Source organism: Egretta garzetta, unplaced genomic scaffold (genome assembly GCF_000687185.1).
Source record: "Egretta garzetta isolate BGI_Z169 unplaced genomic scaffold, ASM68718v1 scaffold526, whole genome shotgun sequence".
Classification (NCBI taxonomy): Eukaryota; Metazoa; Chordata; class Aves; order Pelecaniformes; family Ardeidae; genus Egretta; species Egretta garzetta.
In genome coordinates this window covers 1,860,594-1,881,518 of record NW_009259967.1, presented here as the reverse complement: position 1 = coordinate 1,881,518, position 20,925 = coordinate 1,860,594, and the positions used below count along the sequence as shown (strand labels likewise).

The window sequence follows — 20,925 nt, the reverse complement described above, 5'->3', positions numbered from 1 at the left end:
TATGTCTCAAAACTGCTATTTTCTTAAATATCAATTTAAAATAGCTATTATCTTTTCTTTTAAAACTGCATATATTAATAACAGGAAGTAACCTAGAAGCTGAGAGCCAAAATGCCACCTGCACACAGATACAGTAACAGTAGATCTTGGCTCTTGAACTGAAAGGTGGGAAGCGCAGCTGAGGTCGCCGTATGCTGGGAAAATGCCGCTTTTATTGACAGTAGCTGTGCTGAAGTAGCAGGCGCTGACCCTGGTCAAGGGGATGCTTGAACACGTAGCTCTCACTTGACAAATTTAAAGTGCGACAGCTTCTTTAACAACATGGGCTTTTTTTGAGCTAAAGAAAGCGTATCATAGCAGCTTTTATTGCTTAGAGAAGATATCTAACGTGATTCTTTACTGTTGTGCTGAAGTAGTAAATGAAGTTATTCAGATAAATTTGAGTTGGTTGTGGTTTTGTTTCATTTTTAGGAACATGTGGCCAAACTAGGGAGTGTGTTGAACAAACATGTAAAGCCTGACAGCAGGATTGCTGGACTAAGTTCAACAGAAATACCATGAGGTACTCGAACAGGCAGAGTCTGCATTCACTGCAGGGAGGCAGCCGGTCGTGTTACGGACTAAGAAGTGCGGTAAGACTCTGACCAGCCTAGATTTTCAACTCTTAATGCTTTTGGGTAAAAGGTGTGGAAGGCCTGGTGGAAAAAGCCATTGTGGAAAAATGCTGGAGCTACTCCTATTTGCAGGATTTAAATTCTAGAAACAAGCTGATTACTCGGTACTATTCCCTATTAATGACAGAGTGTCACTGTTTACAACTGTCAGTTTGGTTTCTTTATTTCGAAGCACCTAATTCTGCAGTGCAGTAAAACTGTGTCCTGAGGTGTGGTGGTTTCCACTGACGCTGCATAGTGGAGTGGCAACCTGAACTAACCTTACGCTGGCTGCAAGTAGTCAGCCACTTACTTACATGAGAAAAACCTGTCCAGGGTGTGGGGTGGCTAGTGGATATCGTGCTGTTCTGGCCTCCCTTCTCACGGGCAGGCAGAGCCAGCTAGCTACGTTAAATGATTTCTCTATGCTGTTAGGAGTTCTGCATACTTATCTCAACATTAGAAAGTGGCTTTGCAGCTCTGCTCAAGAGCTTGTAAAAGGTCTCAAGGCATAGGTGTCCTGCTTCCAGTTATGCAGTGCATTTCCTTGCCTCCGTTGCCTTTTTCTGACTGCTGCTAAAACTTTCTTAAAGAAGGAAGGTTGATCTTTGAAGCTCCTTGGAAACAGAAATGAAGCAATAATACATCTGCACATAAGATGCTGGCTATTGCAAAGCAAAGTCTCTTCCTCTGCTCTTTATAGAGACCACGCACCTTCCGGCTGTTTCCACGGAGGTTTTCCACAGGTGTCTCCAGGAGGACAGGGTTCCCATAAAACTTGCTGGGTTTCTTCAGAGCAGTGTTGGGTGAAATAAATGATCCTTTTTTCTAACTATGCTTTTGCATAGTCCAACGTTAGCTGTTACGCTCCTCAGGTGAGGCTTGGTTGTGACTGTCTTGGGAGCCAGCATTTTACATCACCCTTACAGTTGCTTGTGTTTCTTGGTGAACTTTCAGCTGCTGTTACATGTCCAGGTTTGCACCGAACGCTAACTAGCGAGGAAGTGTGCCAGTCGAGCAATCACCAGAGGCTGCCGCTTTGCAATGGAGCTCAGGAGCCTTGCGGGGATAGCCGGGGCACCGAGATCCACCTGCAGGAATCGGAAGAAAAGGCTGCGTGTTGGGGTTTGTACCTGGGTTTGAAGGTTTACAAAACACTTCTCCAGCCTGGAATAGCTCTGATGTTGCAAGCATCCGTTAAGCACAGAAGTAGTTTACAGCCAACTGCTACCATTACTGTGTGGGTTGTATCGTTTCCTCCCCCCTACCCCATAGACTTTCAAAGCTTTGCTGTTTGTTCCTTTCAGCAGGTATGACCCACACTGCCTCCGAGTTTGAGCTCTGATTATATACGACTTGCTTGAGACAGATAGAGTGTGACTGAAAATGTATATGCATATACTGAAGTGCAATATAAAATGTCTATAAAACTTTGAAGTGTATGTACATTACACATATGCATTTTAAAATGCATATACTAATCACTGTAATTTAAAGATGATATTTTTTAAATTGTATCTTAAAACCATGGTTTATCTAGATAAGTTTGAAGGAGTAATGCCATTTAGCACTCAGACGAGCACTTTAGAAATAAGTTACACACATTATGGTGTTCTCGGTACCACCCTCTCAAAGAGGGGCGGCTTTTCTGATGAGTCTGTAATAAAGGGGGGGCAGGATTTTCTTGTTCTGACCTGGAATCCTAATCTTGACTTCTCTTTTGTATCTTCCAGGTGTGAAGACTGTGACTTCAGTCAGAAAAAGTTGACGACAAGTATTCTCATGCATTTTGAAAACAGTATAACCCGAGGCAGACTTCCTGTGGCCGCAGCAAGATGAAAATGCAAACCAGACTCCGCATACTGGCTCAGCATGTGAGAGCACAACGTACAGTAAAATTGCTAATAAATCTTTACAGAAAGGTCTTGGTATCTAAGGGAGCGGCTTTGGACACTGTAAAATCTTGGGACCACGTGCTTAAGCACGGTCCTGACACGATTCTCCCTGCGTTACTGCACATCATGCTAGATAGCGGTGAGAAGTGGAGGTGACGTTTATGGTCACTATGTAAACCTCATGGAGCGTAGCGATTCTATTTTTTGTTACTTACCAGCTCCGAAGTGTTCTGATATGTAATGGTGTTTTGCATTCACAGTTGGACATGGAGCAAAATCTTACCTGTGCCATGTAAATGACTCTGGTGATATCTCTTCCGTTCACTATGTCAGGTTCCAGGATCCAAGCGCTTGGCAAAATTTCCCCTCTCACCACTTCTTTACAAGGGTGAGGCATGGAGGCGTCGTAGACAGACTGAATAGCCAAGACAGACAAGTTCTCCTGTGTGTGACAAAGTGTAAAGGTGACAATTTGGAAAAAGAAATAAAATTATGTAGATAGTAATGTTTCCTTTATTTGCCATGAGGCATATTTCTCATACTACTTACCTAAAAGAGCTCTTTTAATAAGAAAGAATATTTCTCATGTTATTATTTATTAAATAACTTTTTGTCATAATCTTGCATCACAAGAGGGTTTCACACGTAATTCAGTTGTGTCATACCAGCATGGCTTTTCTTCCTATCACACTGTCACTTCTGGAAATATGAGCTTGGGCTTCCCTCCCTTCTCTCCTTTGCCTTAAAACCATGGTTTCAGAGCAATTACACCTCTCTGCTTCAGAGAAAATGGTCACTTTACCTCTTTGGCTTCTACAGTAATGCAGCAGAAATCCCGGGGTTGCTTCAGGTAACAGAGGGAGGTATCGGTCACTAAATATACTGTGAAAAACACAGCCAAAACCAAAAAAGTGGGAATTATTAGACTCTTGATGGCTTCAACTCATCACAATTTTCCCCCACCCCTTAAATACAGATGCATAATTTATTTATTTTGTTGACTTGTTGCCCAAGAGCAGAGCTCTAGTTAATGTCCTGTAATGCCTCATTAAGATGCTTTTTCAAGCCACTTCTTCAGATTTATTTTGACTTTCAAACCACTTTCTCCAGCTGCACTTCTGCAGGGAGATGTCTTCAGTATTATCCTTACTTTGGAAAAGTCTTGCAAAACTGAAGTTCCCATATTAAATAATGAAATAGTTCCATGTCTTCAGGTTTGCATAAACAAAGATGCCTCTCACTTTCTGCCCGGCTGCCAACCTGAGCTGAGGAAGTGCATAAGGATAACGGTGCTGATACTCACCCAGCTGAATGTGGCTGGTTACCTTCTTGTGTATTCGAGCTGTGTTGATAGTGCGGTCGTACAGGTGCCTTTTGCCAGGATCTCTCACCAGTCCCCACACACAGGGGAGAGGTCTCTCTATCACTCCTGCTCCCAGAAACCCGTGCCTTGTTGCTGAAGGGAAGACTTTGTAGTAAACCTGCACCTCTTTTTCTGTACATTGGTATCTGTCACAGACAAATGAAAGGTATTTACACACACGAGGGCCAAGTACATAAAAGGCCTCCCGTTATAAAGAAAGACCTGCGCAAACTTACTTCCACCCAGCTGCTGCTTGGCATGTGTAGAGGTTCCTCAGGTTATGAGCACATGCTGCCATTACCTTAGAAAACAATGACAAATGCACAGGTAAGAGAAAGTTGTATGAACTATCAATTGTGTTCAGCTTTTACACGCTGCTACACTGTCTTCTACTCAACCTTCTAAGCTGTGTCTCTCTCTGACAAATTGGCAGCTAGCGGCAGCGTAGAACAGTGGGGCTTGCCCCACCCATTTTTGCCACAACTTCCAGCAGGAAGAATAGGACTACATCAATACTCCGCTTATTTACTTACCTCAGTGGTAGCGTTAGCCAAAATATGTTTGGATAAATCTTGGTATCCTTTTGTTGATGAGGAGCTGACGGAAATAGTTAATCCATGAGTGAACCTACAGCTGATGCTACTAGGAGGAAGGGGTGCCTGAATGCTGCTGGCTTCTGCAGGAAACAAAAAAGCCATAGGGAATAAAAAAGAAAAATAAATAAAAAGGAAACCCACCAGTATTCTGCAGTTGTAGGGATTAAACCCTCTGCTTCCACCCGATCCTGATGTAGGACGTTAACATCCTTTGTCTAGACAATCTGAGTATTGGTAATTACACTGCAGTTACATCTTGCATTACCCAAGTTTAATGGTTATTACCACATACAAGCTAATAAAATAACCTGAAGAAGAATAAGAAACATCAGTCTTGAGGGTAAAAATAGGAATTTTCATGAACAATCCTATACTCATTGCAACTTAACCCTCCCCCACACCCCCCCAATGCTTCCTTGGCTCATTTAAAGCTTGATCCTTATATCCTCTCCAACCACTGTACTTCAATGTTACCACAGCAAAAGACCAACTGCAGAGGGACCGAATCACCATTTACTTTTTCAAGAAATTCTAAGCAAGCTCTGGCTACCAGCTGACAGTATTTTTTCTGAAGCCATGTAATGGTAGGGACGTCCTCAAAATACCTACAAATCAGATTTTGGTTTGCATAAATGACAAATCTCATGAGGCTTTGGGATACAACTCAAACATAAGCGGCCATATGGTTTACTCACCAAATGTTGAATCCTTCTGTAGCTGCTCTAACACATAAAGCTGACTATTTCTAACAGCTGAGCGACCTCGTGTATCTCTTGAAAGCAAAGCGTTTCCAGAAGAAACCTGGTTTAAGAAAGAGCAGAAGTGGGAAAAATAAATTACGTTATATAGCAAGTGGGATATTTCTAGCAAATCTGCCTTACAAGGTTGGAAGCTTCTCTTGACCGTAAGGTAACTCCTTTGCCTTTCCCCTGGTTACAAAATGATAGTTTGACTCAGGAAGTTTAGCAAACCAAGTGTGAGGAGCTAGCGCAGATGCATGCTCCAGAAAGTAACTTCAGGAAAGTTCACGTTCACACACACAAACTCTTAAGTCAATGTGTGCATCACTGAGGGAGGCACGCTGAGAATAGCAGATTCTGGTTTATCACAAGAAAAGGCTTTTGTTTCTAAAACATTTGGCAGATAGTGGCATCACTGACAATAGTAACACTGGCTTTTATCTACAAGTTTAAAAAAAAAACAAACCGAAAAATAGAAGTGTCACTGTCCTTTGCAATTACATGGTAATGCTCCCTCCACCCCGTCACCCCTCTGCATCAGTGACACAAACTGGTCCTGCCTGATAGCTGTGACAGAATACAACCACTTCAAAAAAGGTTTCTGTTCCTACATTCTCCCTCAGTTATTGCCGAGGCATCGGTTGTTTCTCACCTGTCCCTCCTGGCTGCTGAGGTGACTTGCCGTGTACGTGGCAGTGTTGCTGCTATTGTAACCAGATGTGGGGCCAGAGGAGAGGCTGAGGCTGGAGTCTGTGCACAACGTGCTCGTGCTTGCCAGAGTCTTCAGCCTTGCTTCTTCCTGTAACAGGTATCACAGTATTACAAATAAAAAACCCCCCCCGCAAAACTCACCTTGCACAACAGCTACTCAGATCAATGATAACAGCACTGAAAGACGAAGGAGGAATAATCTAAAGACACCCAATTTCTTTCAAGGAGTGTTGACAGGAGAAAAGCTGTTGCCGTACAGAAAGTGTGAAATAAGCAGGCTCGTTTGAAATCAGACTATGATTAGATAAGCCATAGGGCGAATCACCCAGTAAAACCTGGCAGTCTGGGAGAATGCAGCTTCTGCTGTTGTTACTCTTCACATACGAGAGCCCAGGCTACCAAACCAATGCTAGGATGTTTTTAAGGGGAAAAAGAAGTTTAAAAAAAAGCTCTCTTTTCAGTCTGATTTGTTACTCTTTGCCTACTTCTCGAGTAGCCCCTGACTTAACTTGCTGGTCAAATGTAGTTGTTAAAGACTGAAGGCTTTACTTCAACCAATGCAACTACTCAATGCCAGCTCAGAAGATGAAATAAAAATTACATAATAAGAAAACACTGAGAACCTCAAGATTATTGATACTTTCAAAGGCAGTTTTGAGTTTGGTTTTCCAACTCAGGGTAAAGCACGTCTACATTTCACAGGAAAAATATAGCAGCAGACATGGTAAGATCCAGTCACCCAGTGGTGGTGCCTGAATCTGAGGTGCCTTAAAGGGTACAGAGCAATGAAACGAGCGTTCGCCCCGTTTTGCACCGCATACACACGCACGAGGGAGAGGAGGACTGCAGCTATGACTGAAGCTGCATTGTCGGGCAGCGACAAAGGTTGCTGCATAAGAGCATGAGTCAGGAACTGGGCAGGACAGACACGTCCTAACGAGGTGCTGTCCTTGCGTCTGGGAGAGAAACGCACACGCTTGGACTGTGTGAGATGGGTAACCCAGCGCAGAATTAAAAACCAAAAGTACAGGACAAATAAACACACGGAGGACAATCTAAAGAGAGAAACAGAAAAAAGAATAAAGGCCTTTGTGTGTAGGTACATATGGAAACAAACTTGGTTTACTTCAGCAAAACTCTTCCACAGACTGGGCAGATGCCCCACAGGATGGCTGTGTAAGTTCGATCCAGTGAGGAAACAGGAGGAGTTTCTCATACATGAAGTGTGGCTTCAGAAAGAGGTAGTTCAGAAGCATGAACAGTGTCAGTTCAGTAAGACTGAGATCTCTTCAAGCACAGATTTTCATTTAATTCTTCGTTTTTTCTACACTGATGTGTATCTAACAGGAGAACTACTGAGCCGCGGGAAAGTTCCTTCTAAAAAAATACCTTATTGTGAATAATGCGTAACGGTTTCCTCTGTAGTGCTCACCTTCTGTAACTGAGAATGTATTTGCTCCCGTATACGCCTTTTTTCTTGCTCAGCTCGCTCCCGCAGTTTTTCCCTAGCTCGTGCAATTTCGGTTTTGGTTTCCTCTCGTGCCCTCTGGTAGTCTTGGAGCAACAGTTCAATGTCTGAAGGATGCTGAATGCTTCTTCTTTTTGGTTCTTGAACTCTGCAAGGATAGGTAAGAGGGGGAAAACACACGTAATTACTTGAAATCGGGTCACCTGACAAAATTACCATGAGACAACCATCTTTCAACACGGAACAGGAAAATTTGCCAGAAAAGCAATTAAACCCCACCACATTAGCCTCCAAAAAGTTTATCTTTGCTCACTAAAGGCTGCATGGACATTAACCTTGGAAAATTACTCAGACTGCAAGTCCAATTTACCACTGAGATTACTCCAGTGATTGCACTGGTTCCTAAGTCAGCTCTCCTGAGCTCTAAGGTCACGGCTTTGGCATACCACGCGCAGAATGACTGTGCTGGGAGAATAACTGCCTGCTGACCTACTGCAAAGGAAGCAAAAGTCATTTAGGGGATATGGTGTGGGATGAGAAACACAAATTCTAAATGCTAAAGGGCTGCTGAACTTTTTTGATATTTAACATGAAACTTAACTATTTCATGTGGGTTTTAAGTTCGTGAAGGAGTAAGAAGATCAAATGGTCTGTGATGAGTCAATACTGAATACTTGGTCCCCATACATCATACACATAAAATAAATCAGACATTTGTTATGGACTGAAATAAACTAGATGGAAGGTTTTAATGAATGTTTTCTAAAATCAGGCACATGTTTTTCCCGAAAGCACTTTCTATTCCCAAGTTTAATGCTTCCGCATTGAGAATTCTACTGCCACAGAAGTCTCAGGTGTCAGCAAGAACCATTAATGCTCACCCACTGTGAACACTGTTAATGCACAGCAGGTTGCTAATGCCCTACCTGGTATTTTCCACCACATCTCTTCTCAGTTGTTGCAGATATTCTCGGCGTCTGCTGGGGAGATCTAGATCCCTCTGACTCGCATCCAGCGTCTGCAGCAGACTCAAATGCTTTTGAGGACTCAGACTTCGGCTTCTTTGGTATCTCTGCAGCCTTTTTTCTCTTTCCTTCCTTAGAGTTTCAATAGTCCTCATGTGTCTGTCAGGGAGATGTGATAAGAGCAACAAAATGCACTCTGAAAAGTTACATTTTCTGTTTTTTTAAAACAAATATTAGGTAGCTTTGTAATGGAAGATTTATAGGAGTCTAACACTATACACTCCCCTTGCAAATAACCCCTTTGGCCGTGTGCTGACAGATGATGCAGAAATTCCAAAAGTCTGCTGCTTTTATAACGGTAGGAAATGTGTAAGAGGGCCTCAGTTACTGCCTGTAACAGCTGAGGGGCAAATTGAGGGTGGAGGCTAGGGTAGCTACTCCTAAAGTTTTTTAGTTACAACGGCTTGCTAAACTGAGTTCTATAATCCAATCGCAAGAATCTAGGATCTTGATTTTTTCATAATTTATGTTGTGTATTTATGGAGTTTTAAAATTTGGTTTTGCATACTCAGACAGCAGCATCTATTCACAGAAGCATGAATGAGATATTCCCATAAATTGGATGTATCAATTATTTTTATATTGCAATAAATCAACGAAATATGTTCCTGTGATCACCAGGTACTTGATCACTTTCATAGCTGCTAGAAATTTTAAGAGTGGGATGACACTAGGTTTGAATTACACCGAATCTTATACTTTTCCGTATTTTCTTGAAATAACACCAACATTTTGTCTTAAATGCATTGCTTAACTATAGAAAATAAGATCAACCCTATATCTCTTCACATATACTTCACTCAGTGTGACTAAGTGATTAAGCGCTCATTACTAAATGTTATTTATGCTGCATGAAGCGTACACAGTGTGTTCAAAATACTTACTAGAACACTACTTTAAGTAACTTACCTTTCATAAAGTCGTTGGCTCACTGGAATCGCCAACAGGTCATCTCCATTTCCGTTCTGAAGGACCCTCAGCAGGGCGTCCGTTTCCCCGATGCCGTAATTGAGCTTTGCCTCGGTCAGTTCCACAGTGAGGGGATGCTGGTGCAGCTCCAGGTGAATGCCAGACATGATCTGAGCACGCTCCCTCTGAAGTCTCTCAATCTCTCTGCTCCTGCTGTCACAAAGCAGGGATTTCCCTTCCATTCCCATTCCTTGTGCACTTCTAGGTTTCTTTTCTGCCTGACTTTGTAAATCGGTCACACTGCCACTCAAGCTGAGTAACGAAGGAGGAGGGCTGCCCTTGACACCGCACCAGTTGCTAAATTTATTGTGTATGGGTAAGTCACGGAGACTGTAGCTCCGAGGCCTGTAAGGCTTTGCAAAAGTAGTATTTTTGCTGAGAGGAATTTCAGTGTCACATTCACTTTCAGTGACAGAATCTGTATTGTCATCTTGGAAGGAAGTTTGCACATCGCTCACATCAGAGAGCGGGGCAGGGCAGCCGTTTTCACTTTTCCAGAAATTGTGAAATTGTAGAGAAGATGCTTCTACCAGAGGTTCTGAGGATGCGTCAGCATTGGTCTTACTTGAACAAGGGGCACGAATTTTTTGATTAAAGAGTAAGTCAGCATTTGGAGGCGAGTAGTTATTGATTAAAGCAGGATCAGAATTACCAACACAATTTTCATGTCCGATTCCAGCTGAAGTACGTCTTCCTCCCCTTGTGACATACATACAGCGAAGTGAACGTGCCAGTGGACTGTGGTCTTTGAGACCACTTGTTAAAACTTCCCTGTGGCCTGACACCTCCAACATACTACTAGAGTGATACAGTCTTTTGGCACAAATGGTAGTGTGGGTGTCAACCGTGAGTCTATGCTGCTGTTCCAAGGCTTTCGAGCCATCCTGTCCTAAAAGCTCTTTGGCTGCTTTCTTATCTAAGAAACTTCCAGGTTTCTGTCTTACGCCCTGTTGTTCTCTAGAAGTGCTAGATTCACTGTCTGTTTCTGTCTGTGAAAAATTGTCCACGTGAGGCTGCATGCTGGACTGCAGACCTGCCCTCTGCTTTCTCTGGTTGTGAAGGGGACTGGAAGCATCACTGGAATGTCCAAGAGGTTCCTTAATAGGGCAGACAGACTTGCTAAAAGCAGTCTGGCTGCTGGGACTAGCACTAAGAGTAAGAATAGGGGAAGAGGCCCTATCGACCAGCAGGGTGTTTTTGTAACAATATTTTCTTTCTGCTGGAACAGCACTTCTTTTATCCCAAAGGTAAGATGCTGGAGATTGAGAGGTGCTGTTAGTAGGGCTGCTAACTACAGTGCATGAAGAGCCATCTTGCCCTGAACTCAGCGAAGATGATGTGACAGACGAAGCTCTGGTACAGGCAAAAGCAACATTCTGCTGTGCAGTTAATGATGCTTTTTGAAAATCCAAGATAGGAGTGGAGGTTCTGGCTAAGAGGGGCAGACGCATAAAGGAGTCTTCCAAAATGCTATCAAGACTGTCATGGAAGTCAGGATTGCCCAGATTTCTCATCCATGTTCGTTCTTGTGTTCTTTCTTCAAGGGAGAGTGTTTCTGCTTTCCTTTTGGGAATCTTACCTAGTGCATCTGCACCTATTCCTTTCCAATCAACATTTGCTGCCTGAGCTGCCCTCAATTCATTTTCCATTTTTGCCTCCACTTGTTTTTCTTCATGTTTGCTTTGAGGTTCTTCCAAAATCTCAGTCTGAGTGCCTACATCGGCTGTAGTCTGAGTGCAGCTATCTGATCTAGCAGCTTTTACAGCCTTTTCAGTTCCTCTTTGGTTGATTTTGGCATTCTGCTCATTATCTACAATACTCTGCTGGGAGAGGTTTCCCAACAGCTCAGAAGTGTTCTGAAGAAGCTGTGACAGATGCATGGACAGGTTCTGCATGCTTGTCCAAGAAGAAGGCTGATGAAATAAATCTCTGTTTGTTTCCTGCTTTCTTGCAGAAATATCCGTATAGCTTCTCTGATGTCTTCTCTGCCTTTTATACCTTCCTGTAGTTGCTGTTTGGGTTCCCTGCTCACACGTAATCCCCGGTAGTTTTTTGGAAGACCTTTCAGACTCAGACGGATATAATAGTACAATTTCATCAACCTGCACTGCAGAGTTACCAGGTTGTACAGAAGGATTCTCAAATTCAGCAGTGTTACTTTCTGGATTAGTTTCCAAAGTTTCACTGGATACGTTGCTACACTGCTTGGTACTGTCACTTGAGCATGCAGATTGAAAGTCTTGTCTGGCGTTATCCCATCCTTGAAGACCTTCAATGCTGCTTAAAGTGCTCGATAAAACTTTTGCTGTAGCATATGAACTGAGATGAGAATGAAAAGGAGAATTTTGAGAATTCAACCCATTGTCTACACTGGAACATCTTGTAACTTTACGATTTTCCAGGTTTAAAGGAACTTGATTGCAAGAGACATCACTTGCACTTCCAAACACATACTGTTTCCAACCAATCTTGCATGATCCATCTTGTTGCCATGGATGAATATATGGATTGATATCACTTGAACTAAAATGCATTGTATCTTTATTGTCTTGCAAAAATAAAGCTGTTTCTGGCTGGTATCCGTCTTCTTCAACTTTCCCTTCACTACACTGAGCTACAGAACTACTCTTTGAATGGACATTTGCTTCTGCACCCACAGAACTGTGAGCCGTGTGCAGTAAGGGTGATGGAGATTTACTAGTACAGTCTTGTAGAGACTGGCTGCTTTGGGTTCCTGCTGCAAAATTTTGTAAATTTTTGGGATCACAGTTTGCAAGCTTCTTGGTTTGTGCCATTCTTTGCTGAAATCTGGGTTTAGATTTAACCTGTAGAAAGTTCTTTGATTCCTGCTTTGAAAATCTTTCCATTCCGTGAAGATCATCCTCAGTTGGTGATGGAGGCTCTACACTCATATTTAAATCTTGTAGGGATTTAGATGCAGTATATAACAAAGGATCTGCCTTAGATGAAGCCTCCAAAGAGTATTCTATATCAGAGAAGACAGCAATAGCTGGGGCTGACAGTCTGTGACTTTGTAAATAACGTCTCTGTTCACTTTGTTTACAGCTCTTTGTATTTCGCATACTAGAATATGACCCTTGGCTCCTCAATTGCAACAACTTGGATTCTTGAGGAGGCAAATCATGGTTTTCTGGTAAAACTCTTACGGAGGTACTTTCATTATTCATTACAGAGAACTTCAGTCTTTCTGATTTCAGAGTCTTATTCCTCATTATAGCGTCTCCCATTGTTGAACAATTGTCTGCATCGGCAGCATCAGCAGGGCTATCAATGCTTGAACCTGTATTATTTTTGCAAAGTAAAATCTCTTTTCTACCATCCATATTTGTTCTATCTGGCACCTGTTCTATCTGTTCACCTGTAGGCACATACTGACAATTATCTTGCATATCTACTGGTTTTTTTTCAAAACCCAAGACAGTGTGATACAGTGGTCTAGGATCAGTGCTTCGGCTGTATGTGGGATATGTTGGACTAAATGAATTGCAGGTGTGTTCAGGATCCACCTCAACATCGCCCAGATACAGATTTTCTAACATGGTAACTTCTGAGCCTATTAATTCATCTGCAGAATTTGAAGATACGTTAGTTTGCTTTTCAACGGGTTCTCTGCTTAATGTTTTTCTTGCCATCTTTACTGCAAAACGTTCAGACTCAGTATTTGAACGCAGTTCTTCCTCATTAATTATTTTTCTCATCTGTCCCTCTTTAACAAAAATTGCCCTTCCAGGATCCCTAAAAGGTAACGATGGTAATAAAAGAGAATTATCATTTAGTACTCTCCCTTTGTGTTCTATGCAAGCTTCTTGTGGTGGAACTTTACCCCAGTGGTGCTGATCAGCTTTTATATCATTGTGGAGTTTTTCATGGTTACTTCCATATACTGGTTCCCCATCCACGGCAGAATCTTTGTATAAATTAAAGTCTGTGTCTGATACTGGACAATGCCTGTTTTCTTTTGCAAGAGAAAGTAAAATACTTCCTGAAGCACGTATTGGCTCATCAAATACCACAGCCTTGTCAGACTGAGTGTCTTGTATTTGCAAAACAGCAAATGGGGAGTGTTTCAGTAAACTTGTATGCAAAATATCGTGCGTGCCAGTTTCACCATGGCCTATATCTGCAGTTAAAGAAGATTCTGAAAATGGTGTTAAGGACGGGTGATTGACACTTGCAAATGCTTGGGGAAAATCTTTCACAGAGCATACATCTGCAGAACTGGAGGACACTTGCTCAGTCAAAAAAGTATCTTGAAGCGAGTCCTCAAGCTGACTAAATATTAGAGATTTTGAGTCATCAAGTAAACAAGAAGTGTCAAAAGCACTGAAGTTCTTGGAACTTTGAAATGGTGTATCCGTTGGAGTGCCTTCTGCAAAGTTGGATGGAAGAGACTTGGATTCTTTACTGCCAGCCTGTCCTTGGCTCTGAAAAGTAAGTGAGCCCGATTCTGGTACAGTCACACTGGAAGCGTTACTGTAGTGCTCGGAGTACTCATGAATTTCATCTTCTTTGATGTCATTGCAATTCTGGAAAGAACTTGGTATTATTTTCTCCTTTTGATCTGTTCCCACAAGTTTTTCAGGGATTTTATTATTCTGAGCATATGTGGCCTCTGCAACTGCAGAATTATTTTTTCTTTCATCTCCTTTTTGAGACACATCATGAAAAGTTACAGATACACTTAAATCAATTGATTCACTTTCAAAGTACTTTGTTTCTTCAGAGAGAACAGCATTGGTTTTACCTTCATCTCCATTGCTAGCAATCAAAACATCTGCAGATGGTGCTGAACAATTCAGGAGACCAGGAGAACATTCAGAAGTGCCCGAGTTCCCATTACAATTTAGACACTCTTTACTATAATGTGGATTTTCCCATACAGACTTGTTCAGGCCTTCTGAAAGGGTTGAAGCATTTTCAGAAACAGTGCCGCCCAGCCTGTCTATGCAGCACTCTTCAGAAGTCTCGTGTCCCTGATTTTCTCTGGGCTCACGCTGATATCCAGCTACACCAGGGAATTTTGCATTTTCATTTTTACTCTTTGCTGTAGTATAGCTTGTGCTTAAAAATTTCTCCTTCTCATCATGCTGTGATAAACTGCCTGAGTGAAGCACTTTCTGAGTTGTATTAATATTGTGAAATATTTTTTGCGAAGAGGTTTCTAGTAAAGAATGCAGTTCCCCCACCCCTCTATCTTCCATCACTTCTTTCTCTGAAGAAGAAAGCAGGTTTGAATGATCCAAGAGCAGTGAATCAGGCACAATGGTACCCTTTTCCTCTTCAGTGGTGTCTTCTATGGAATTAAGGCAGGCTTTTGATAGTTTAACCATTAAATCCACACTGTGTTCTTCATGACCTCTGTTAACATCCTGAATTACATCTTTAGAAGAAACTAATTTTTCCAAGGAAAATGTGTTTACTTTGGCCCCTTGCTGAAGTCCAACAATTTCAGACTCGGGACCGCCTGCACTGTAGGGAGTGGAAGAGCTGTTCTCATTGACAGGTTGCCCAGGTACGGCATAATCAGGTGCATTGTTAAATACAAAAGATTCTTCCTCCTGCTTGTCCTGTGTGGCCCTGGTTTGCAGAAAAGCCTCATTCTTCCTCTGCATTTTATCAGAACGATATTCATCTTCTCCCATTTTGTTGACTGGAACAGCCATGCCAACACAGACCTCACTCTCCATTAATGTTTCATAGTACGGCAGAACAGCTCCGGTTCCAACACTGCTGTTAGATGGTTTTGTATGTCCTTTCAATGCAGTGGTAACATCTTGAACAAGACAGGAATCATCTCTTACTCCAAGATAGAAAAGGTGATTTACAGACTGGCATGGGGAGTCTTTAAGTGAACCTTCTTGGTTTCTTTCAGTAGACTTCAGTGTTGCTGGTGGACTTTGTTGCTTGCTGCTGTCTTCATTATTTCTAGAAAAGCTGGTAGACACCCACTGGCTCTCTCTTAAGATTTCCTTTAATCTGCCATTATCATGTGTCATTTGGCAGCTGTCTTTATTTTCAGGGAATAGCTCATTTGGGCTTTGTAAAATGATCAGTTCTACCTCCTCTGTGTTTTCTACAAACAGCTGCTTTTCTTTGTTTGTTTTGGCCGTTTGTACTAGATTAATCAAATGCACTTTCTCCTCCTCAACCCTGGCACCAACTGGATCCAATTCACAAATATCAGGTCTTTTTCTAACGATACTTACATTCAAGTTTTCTGAAGTGCCACACTCAGGATAACGCATAGAGCAACTCATGTAAGTATGGCTATCCTCTTTTATGTGGGGACTCATAAATTCTTGTTCAATTCTATATTGGTCAATACTAGTAGTATCATCAAGAGAATGTTCATATGCATCGATATCTTTCATGACTGCATTTCTTGTATCTGTAACAGAGTCCACTGAGCCATCATCTTCACTCATTTCAGTAGGATCATGGTATCTCAAATCATCTTCTAACAGTATATTTTGTTCTAGTCCTGAAGGTGTCAGGTATCTTTCAGGGATCTTAAACTGATTTAAAATTTCCTCGTTGTCATCTCTGTCACAATACATGTGATGTAGAGCTGGAGACTCTTCAGTAAATAAAATATTTTCATCTGTGTGTATGACTTCTTGCCTCGTAATAATCAGCCCCTCATTGTTTGTCACAATAGTTTGTTCTTCACTTCCAGTCACTTCACATTCGTTACCCTTGTCCTCCTGGGGCAAACAGTTTGGTACACAATGTTCAATTAAATTGCTAGAATTTACTTGTCGTCCATTTTCAGGTTTTGCTATAATATTTCCCTGCCTACTTGTGATTAATACTGTTGCAGCTACGTCCTCTGTATTAAACACATTTTCTATTGTTCTGTTCATCTGTAAAAGTCCCTCACAAGTATCAAGGAAGCCTGAAGTATTCTCGGTAATACCTGTTGTGTGGGAACACACAGCTGAAGGAGCATTTTGGGGAGCAACACAAAACTCTGGTGAATAAATACCTATTTTTATTTTCTCGCTGTTTTCTTTTTGGCAAAAGCTGCTTGTTTCAAGTTGGCTGCCAGAACGCACGAGTGGTTTTGATTCCTGAGTGTGTTCTACCCCAGAACTGGCTACCTGCAGTTCATCTTTCTCTGCCTCTTCATGTGTCAGGCACAGATTTGTATAAAACTCACACTGAACTTCAGAAGCTACAGTATCAATAGATTTCTTTGGATTCTGAGGTAGACTAATGCCTTTAAAATCTTCTCCACTCCTGTCTTCAGTTACACTTTGGACTTTGGCTGCTGGGTAGTCAGGTGAACTTTCAGTCTGTCTGGATTTAATTTCCAATGCATTTTTTTCTAAGTTGATTGCACTATTGATTGATTTTGTTATTTCTTCTTCAGTGTTTGCTTTTGTGTTCTGATCAGGAATCATAGTTTCTTCTGGATCGGTTTCTGGGCTTCTTAATAACTTGGATTCTTTATTTATATATGGGCTCTCCTCCTGAGAAACAGTAGCTGATGTATTTGTGTTGTATTCAAATACTCTTCCCGACTCTGAGTTTACATCATCTTCCATCAGCAAGATATCCTCTGGGCAATCACTTTCCAAACAGGCTTCTTTCTTTTCTCTTGATTCAAGTAAAGATTTGGTCTGTGTTTCTGTTTCCAAGAGAATGGTTGCATCAAATTCCATAGAAACGTCAGTCATCTTACGCATGCAGTTCTTCTGCCCTGTTGGTTTTGAAGAGCATGTTGTGCAAAGGCAGGCAGAATGTATAGCAGAACAACTTTCTGTGGCGCTGACTTCCACAGTAAGATTAGATGTAGCATCACAATCTCCTTTCACTCTTGTGACATGCTCCAATAGTTTATCATAATTTTCGGTCTCAGATGCACTTTGAAAAAGACTGGCTTGTGTTGAAGCTTTGTAAAACATGCTTGAATTGGATTCTGGGAGAAAATCATTTGTAATCTCACAAACAGCAGCAGGGAAGGACTCTGTGTCTTTGCCATTTACATTCACTACGAGATAACTTACTTCATTTACCACTAAGTTGTCATATTTGGATGAAAATTCTTTCTGAACTACAGCCTGAGAATTCAAGACATTTTGTTCTTTGCTTTCACTGCTTTCTTCTCTTATGTTATCAATGCATAACGTAGAATTTTCTGAAATTTCTTGGGATAAGCAACTTGCCCGACTGTCTGCTAGAGTACATTCATGGGAATAGTTTTTTGAAACAGGTGTGCTTTTGAATTCATAACGATTCAGTGAAGATAAGTCTTCAATCTTTGGTTCATATTCTTCATTATCTCTGAATGAAGGCACCTCTGGTGCAATCTCTGCCAAGCTATCTGTGCTTGTTTCCATACAGATAATCTCTTTTTGAGCCATCTCTACTGGTGTTGCAGATTGGTCATAACTTGCACTGTGAGCAACAGCTAAATGGTTACATCTATACATTGTCTTCTGTGAGGAAAAATCTGTCTCTGATGTTATTTCTTCTGCAGATATTTGTTCATAATCCATGTCTTGCATTGCTTCCAGATTACTCTCCCCAGATCTGAGGAGACCTACCATAACAGCTGATTCTGCTCCTTGCCCAGACAATGTCTGAAGCTCGTAACTGCTTACTAGAGAGCAGTTCTTATTTGTTAAGTCACTGAGAAAGAAACCTTCATCACAACATGTTGGTATTTCCCTTCTTGGAAAAAGGTGCCCATGGTTTCCAAACTGGACTTGTTTTACTGCAGATGTCTGTGTTGAGGTCATATTATGATCAAGTCCTGTAGAAGATTCAGCAGCAGGTGCACTGACAGATGCACTTCTGCTGCCTGAGTCTGTCATGCTTGATTTTGACACAGAGTTGCTGTAGTCCTCATCAAGGCCATCTTTTTCAAAAGCTCTGAAGAAATCATCTTCTAAATCTGCATCTACACAGCCATTTCTCTGCTCCAAAATGTGCATAGGCAACACAGAAATAAAAGGTGGTTTTTTCAGATTGTGATCTTTTGGCAGCTCTGGATGAGTTGTGAGGAGAGAATCCTCCTCTTTCCTAGATACCAGTGACAAGCAGTCCGCAGCGGAGGTGCTTTCCAAACAGCTGAATGTTTGTGTGCATTCAGTGGTGGAACTATAAGTAGCTAACTCATTTGGTTGTTCTTGTTCAGGATGATTTGATCGTGAATGTTCATAATAATCATGCTTTGCTGAAATAGGAACAAAAGAGGAGCTTGGTCCTACTGAGCTAACAAATGAGGACATTGCATCTTGAGTTTCCAAGGAAGAATTTTCATTAGAGTTTGTCCATCCCTTAGGGATCTTATTTAATGATTCACTCTCAGAAACTCTGCTTGCAGTTGTTGTTTCAGGTAAAGGTACTTCTGATGTGTCAGAGGAGAAAACTGTGTTAATTTCATTTATGCGATGTGATAAATGAGTAATGCTGTGGATCTGCTTAGAGCCAGAAACAAAAGAAACTTCAGCAGCTGACTGCTTTAGATCATCCTTCTTCAGCCAAAGCTCTGGTTTGCTCAAAGAGCACAGACGAGCTTCTTGAAATTCTGAATTTTCATGGGAAGAAGGTGCTGTTATTCTTGGGCTCCTGATGTCAGCCTCTGAGTCACAGGAAGACCAAGCGTCAGTAGTAAGCAAAGGACTTCCACTTGTGTAATACAGTCTTCTATCAAGAGACCTTTCTTGTTCTACAAAGGAGACTTTTGTCCCCCTCAGCAACTGCTTGCAAGCATTACTGGAAGCAGGCTGTGGTTTAGTGTCCAAATAAAAGGAACTGCTCAGTTTCAGATCATAATTTGTTCCTTCTGTATCTCTGTTGCAGGTCTTGGACTCATGGTCTTCCTCAGTCTGTATAGTTGGTGATCTAGGAGTTTGTAACTTCCAATAAATCTCTGCTGGCACTTCATCAGATGAATCAGATTTGGATTCTTCTACCGGATCTTCTGCTGGCATCTCTTCTCCATCAGCTAAGCTGTCCAGAGAAAAGCTTCTTTCAGGCTTTCCCAATCTCCTATGAGATGCATATGATGTCACCAAAGATGAAATATGGTGATCAGTTCTGCTTTTGTAAAATTTAGCTGACTCATGGTGGGCCTTTGACTTGTGAAATCGGCTTTTATTTTGCTTTTTAGCTTTATTTTCCTTTTCTACCAGAGAGTCTTGTGACATTTGACTGTCATCACTCTCAGAATCTTCTGGATTGGCGAGACATTTATTTCTGTCAAAATCTTCTTGTTTCAGTTTCTCTGTGAAAGCTTTTGCATAAGCGCAGGAGAGAGAATCTACAGAATAGGAACTGTCAGTGTCAGAAATCTCGTTTTCATCATCCTCTTGCCAGTTCCCCAGCACATCTGTGGTTGTTTTGTACACTCCAGCACTTAGCATCTCAGCACTGTGCCACTTTTTCTCAACGTAAGTGATTGGTGCCTGTGTGTTCACCTTAGTGAGATTTCCTACTGATGTTGCCACCATCAGAAATTGTTGCTGTTCCACTGATGATTTCTCATGACTAGGCAAGGCTGAGTTTGGCTCTCTCTTCCAGTTCTTGGCTGTTTGGTTTAGATGTGCTGATGGTGGGTTTCCATACACTGTTTTCTTCATCTCTTTAGGAAAGTTTTCTGGAGAAGACATGTGGCCTTTTCCATTGATATCCACTGATGTCTTTTTATTGGATACCTGAGCTCTATTTTGTTCTAGATTGCTACTTGCAGGCTGACTTAAATCTCCTAGCACCTTTGCTTTTGTCATTCTTGTCCCTGTAATAAAGGTTTCAGGCTCATCTTTGTCCTTAAAAGGATCAGGAGAGGAGCCTATAGAGGTCTGGTTTTGAGATCCAGCTTGCCCTGGCTTGTCATCCAACTTTTTAATGTTTTGATCATTTTTATTGATATAAGCCATGACAGCTGAATCATTAGTGTCTTTTTCTGCTCCTTTTTTATTTCCAAATGAAGATGGTTTTTGTTTTTCAGTTAGCTGCCTCTGGACTGAAAAGGAGATCCCTTTTTCATCAGTAAGGTCATCACTCCCAGAAACGTCTTCACCTCTTCTGTAAAGATATTCCACAGATGACAACTTCCCTGTTGTACTGCCTTCACAGCATTGATCAATATTTGGTGAGGTAGATAATTTTGAGACAGTCTCTCTCTTCAACAAACAGCTGTGGAAGTAAAGAAGAAATAAAGCCCAATCCTTCCTTTAATAATGTACTTAACAACGCTTTCACATCAGTAATGTCTTGTAGTTAAGAGTAACAACACACGAAGCAATAATCTCAATGCCTTTCAAAAGCAAATTCTAGCAGAGAATTAAAAAAAAAAAAAATTCTCTCAGTAACCATACAGTCCCCTAGAGATCCTGAAACGTGTTCTGCAATACAAAGGAATAGCTTGATGCTATGTGGTATAGCTTGGTATTTGGTCGCTGTAGACTGAAGTAGCTGTAAACATTAGTTAAAAATAAAGGATGGTTCTATGTCACAGAAATCCACTTAGCAGAG

General features: G+C 41.5%; 1 protein-coding gene across 1 annotated transcript in view; it reads right to left on the bottom strand.

The window, feature by feature from the left end:
* Positions 1-1,612: 1,612 nt before the first annotated feature.
* Positions 1,613-20,925, bottom strand: part of STARD9 (StAR related lipid transfer domain containing 9) — a gene marked incomplete at its 5' end in the record, with an annotated part of 99,839 nt that continues 80,526 nt past the window's right edge. Inside the window, 11 exon segments of the mRNA XM_035895751.1 lie at positions 1,613-1,744; positions 2,832-2,990; positions 3,351-3,430; positions 3,852-4,057; positions 4,148-4,212; positions 4,445-4,587; positions 5,203-5,308; positions 5,900-6,046; positions 7,391-7,574; positions 8,353-8,550; positions 9,361-20,586. Of these exon segments, the coding sequence (XP_035751644.1) occupies positions 1,643-1,744; positions 2,832-2,990; positions 3,351-3,430; positions 3,852-4,057; positions 4,148-4,212; positions 4,445-4,587; positions 5,203-5,308; positions 5,900-6,046; positions 7,391-7,574; positions 8,353-8,550; positions 9,361-20,586 (12,616 nt within the window).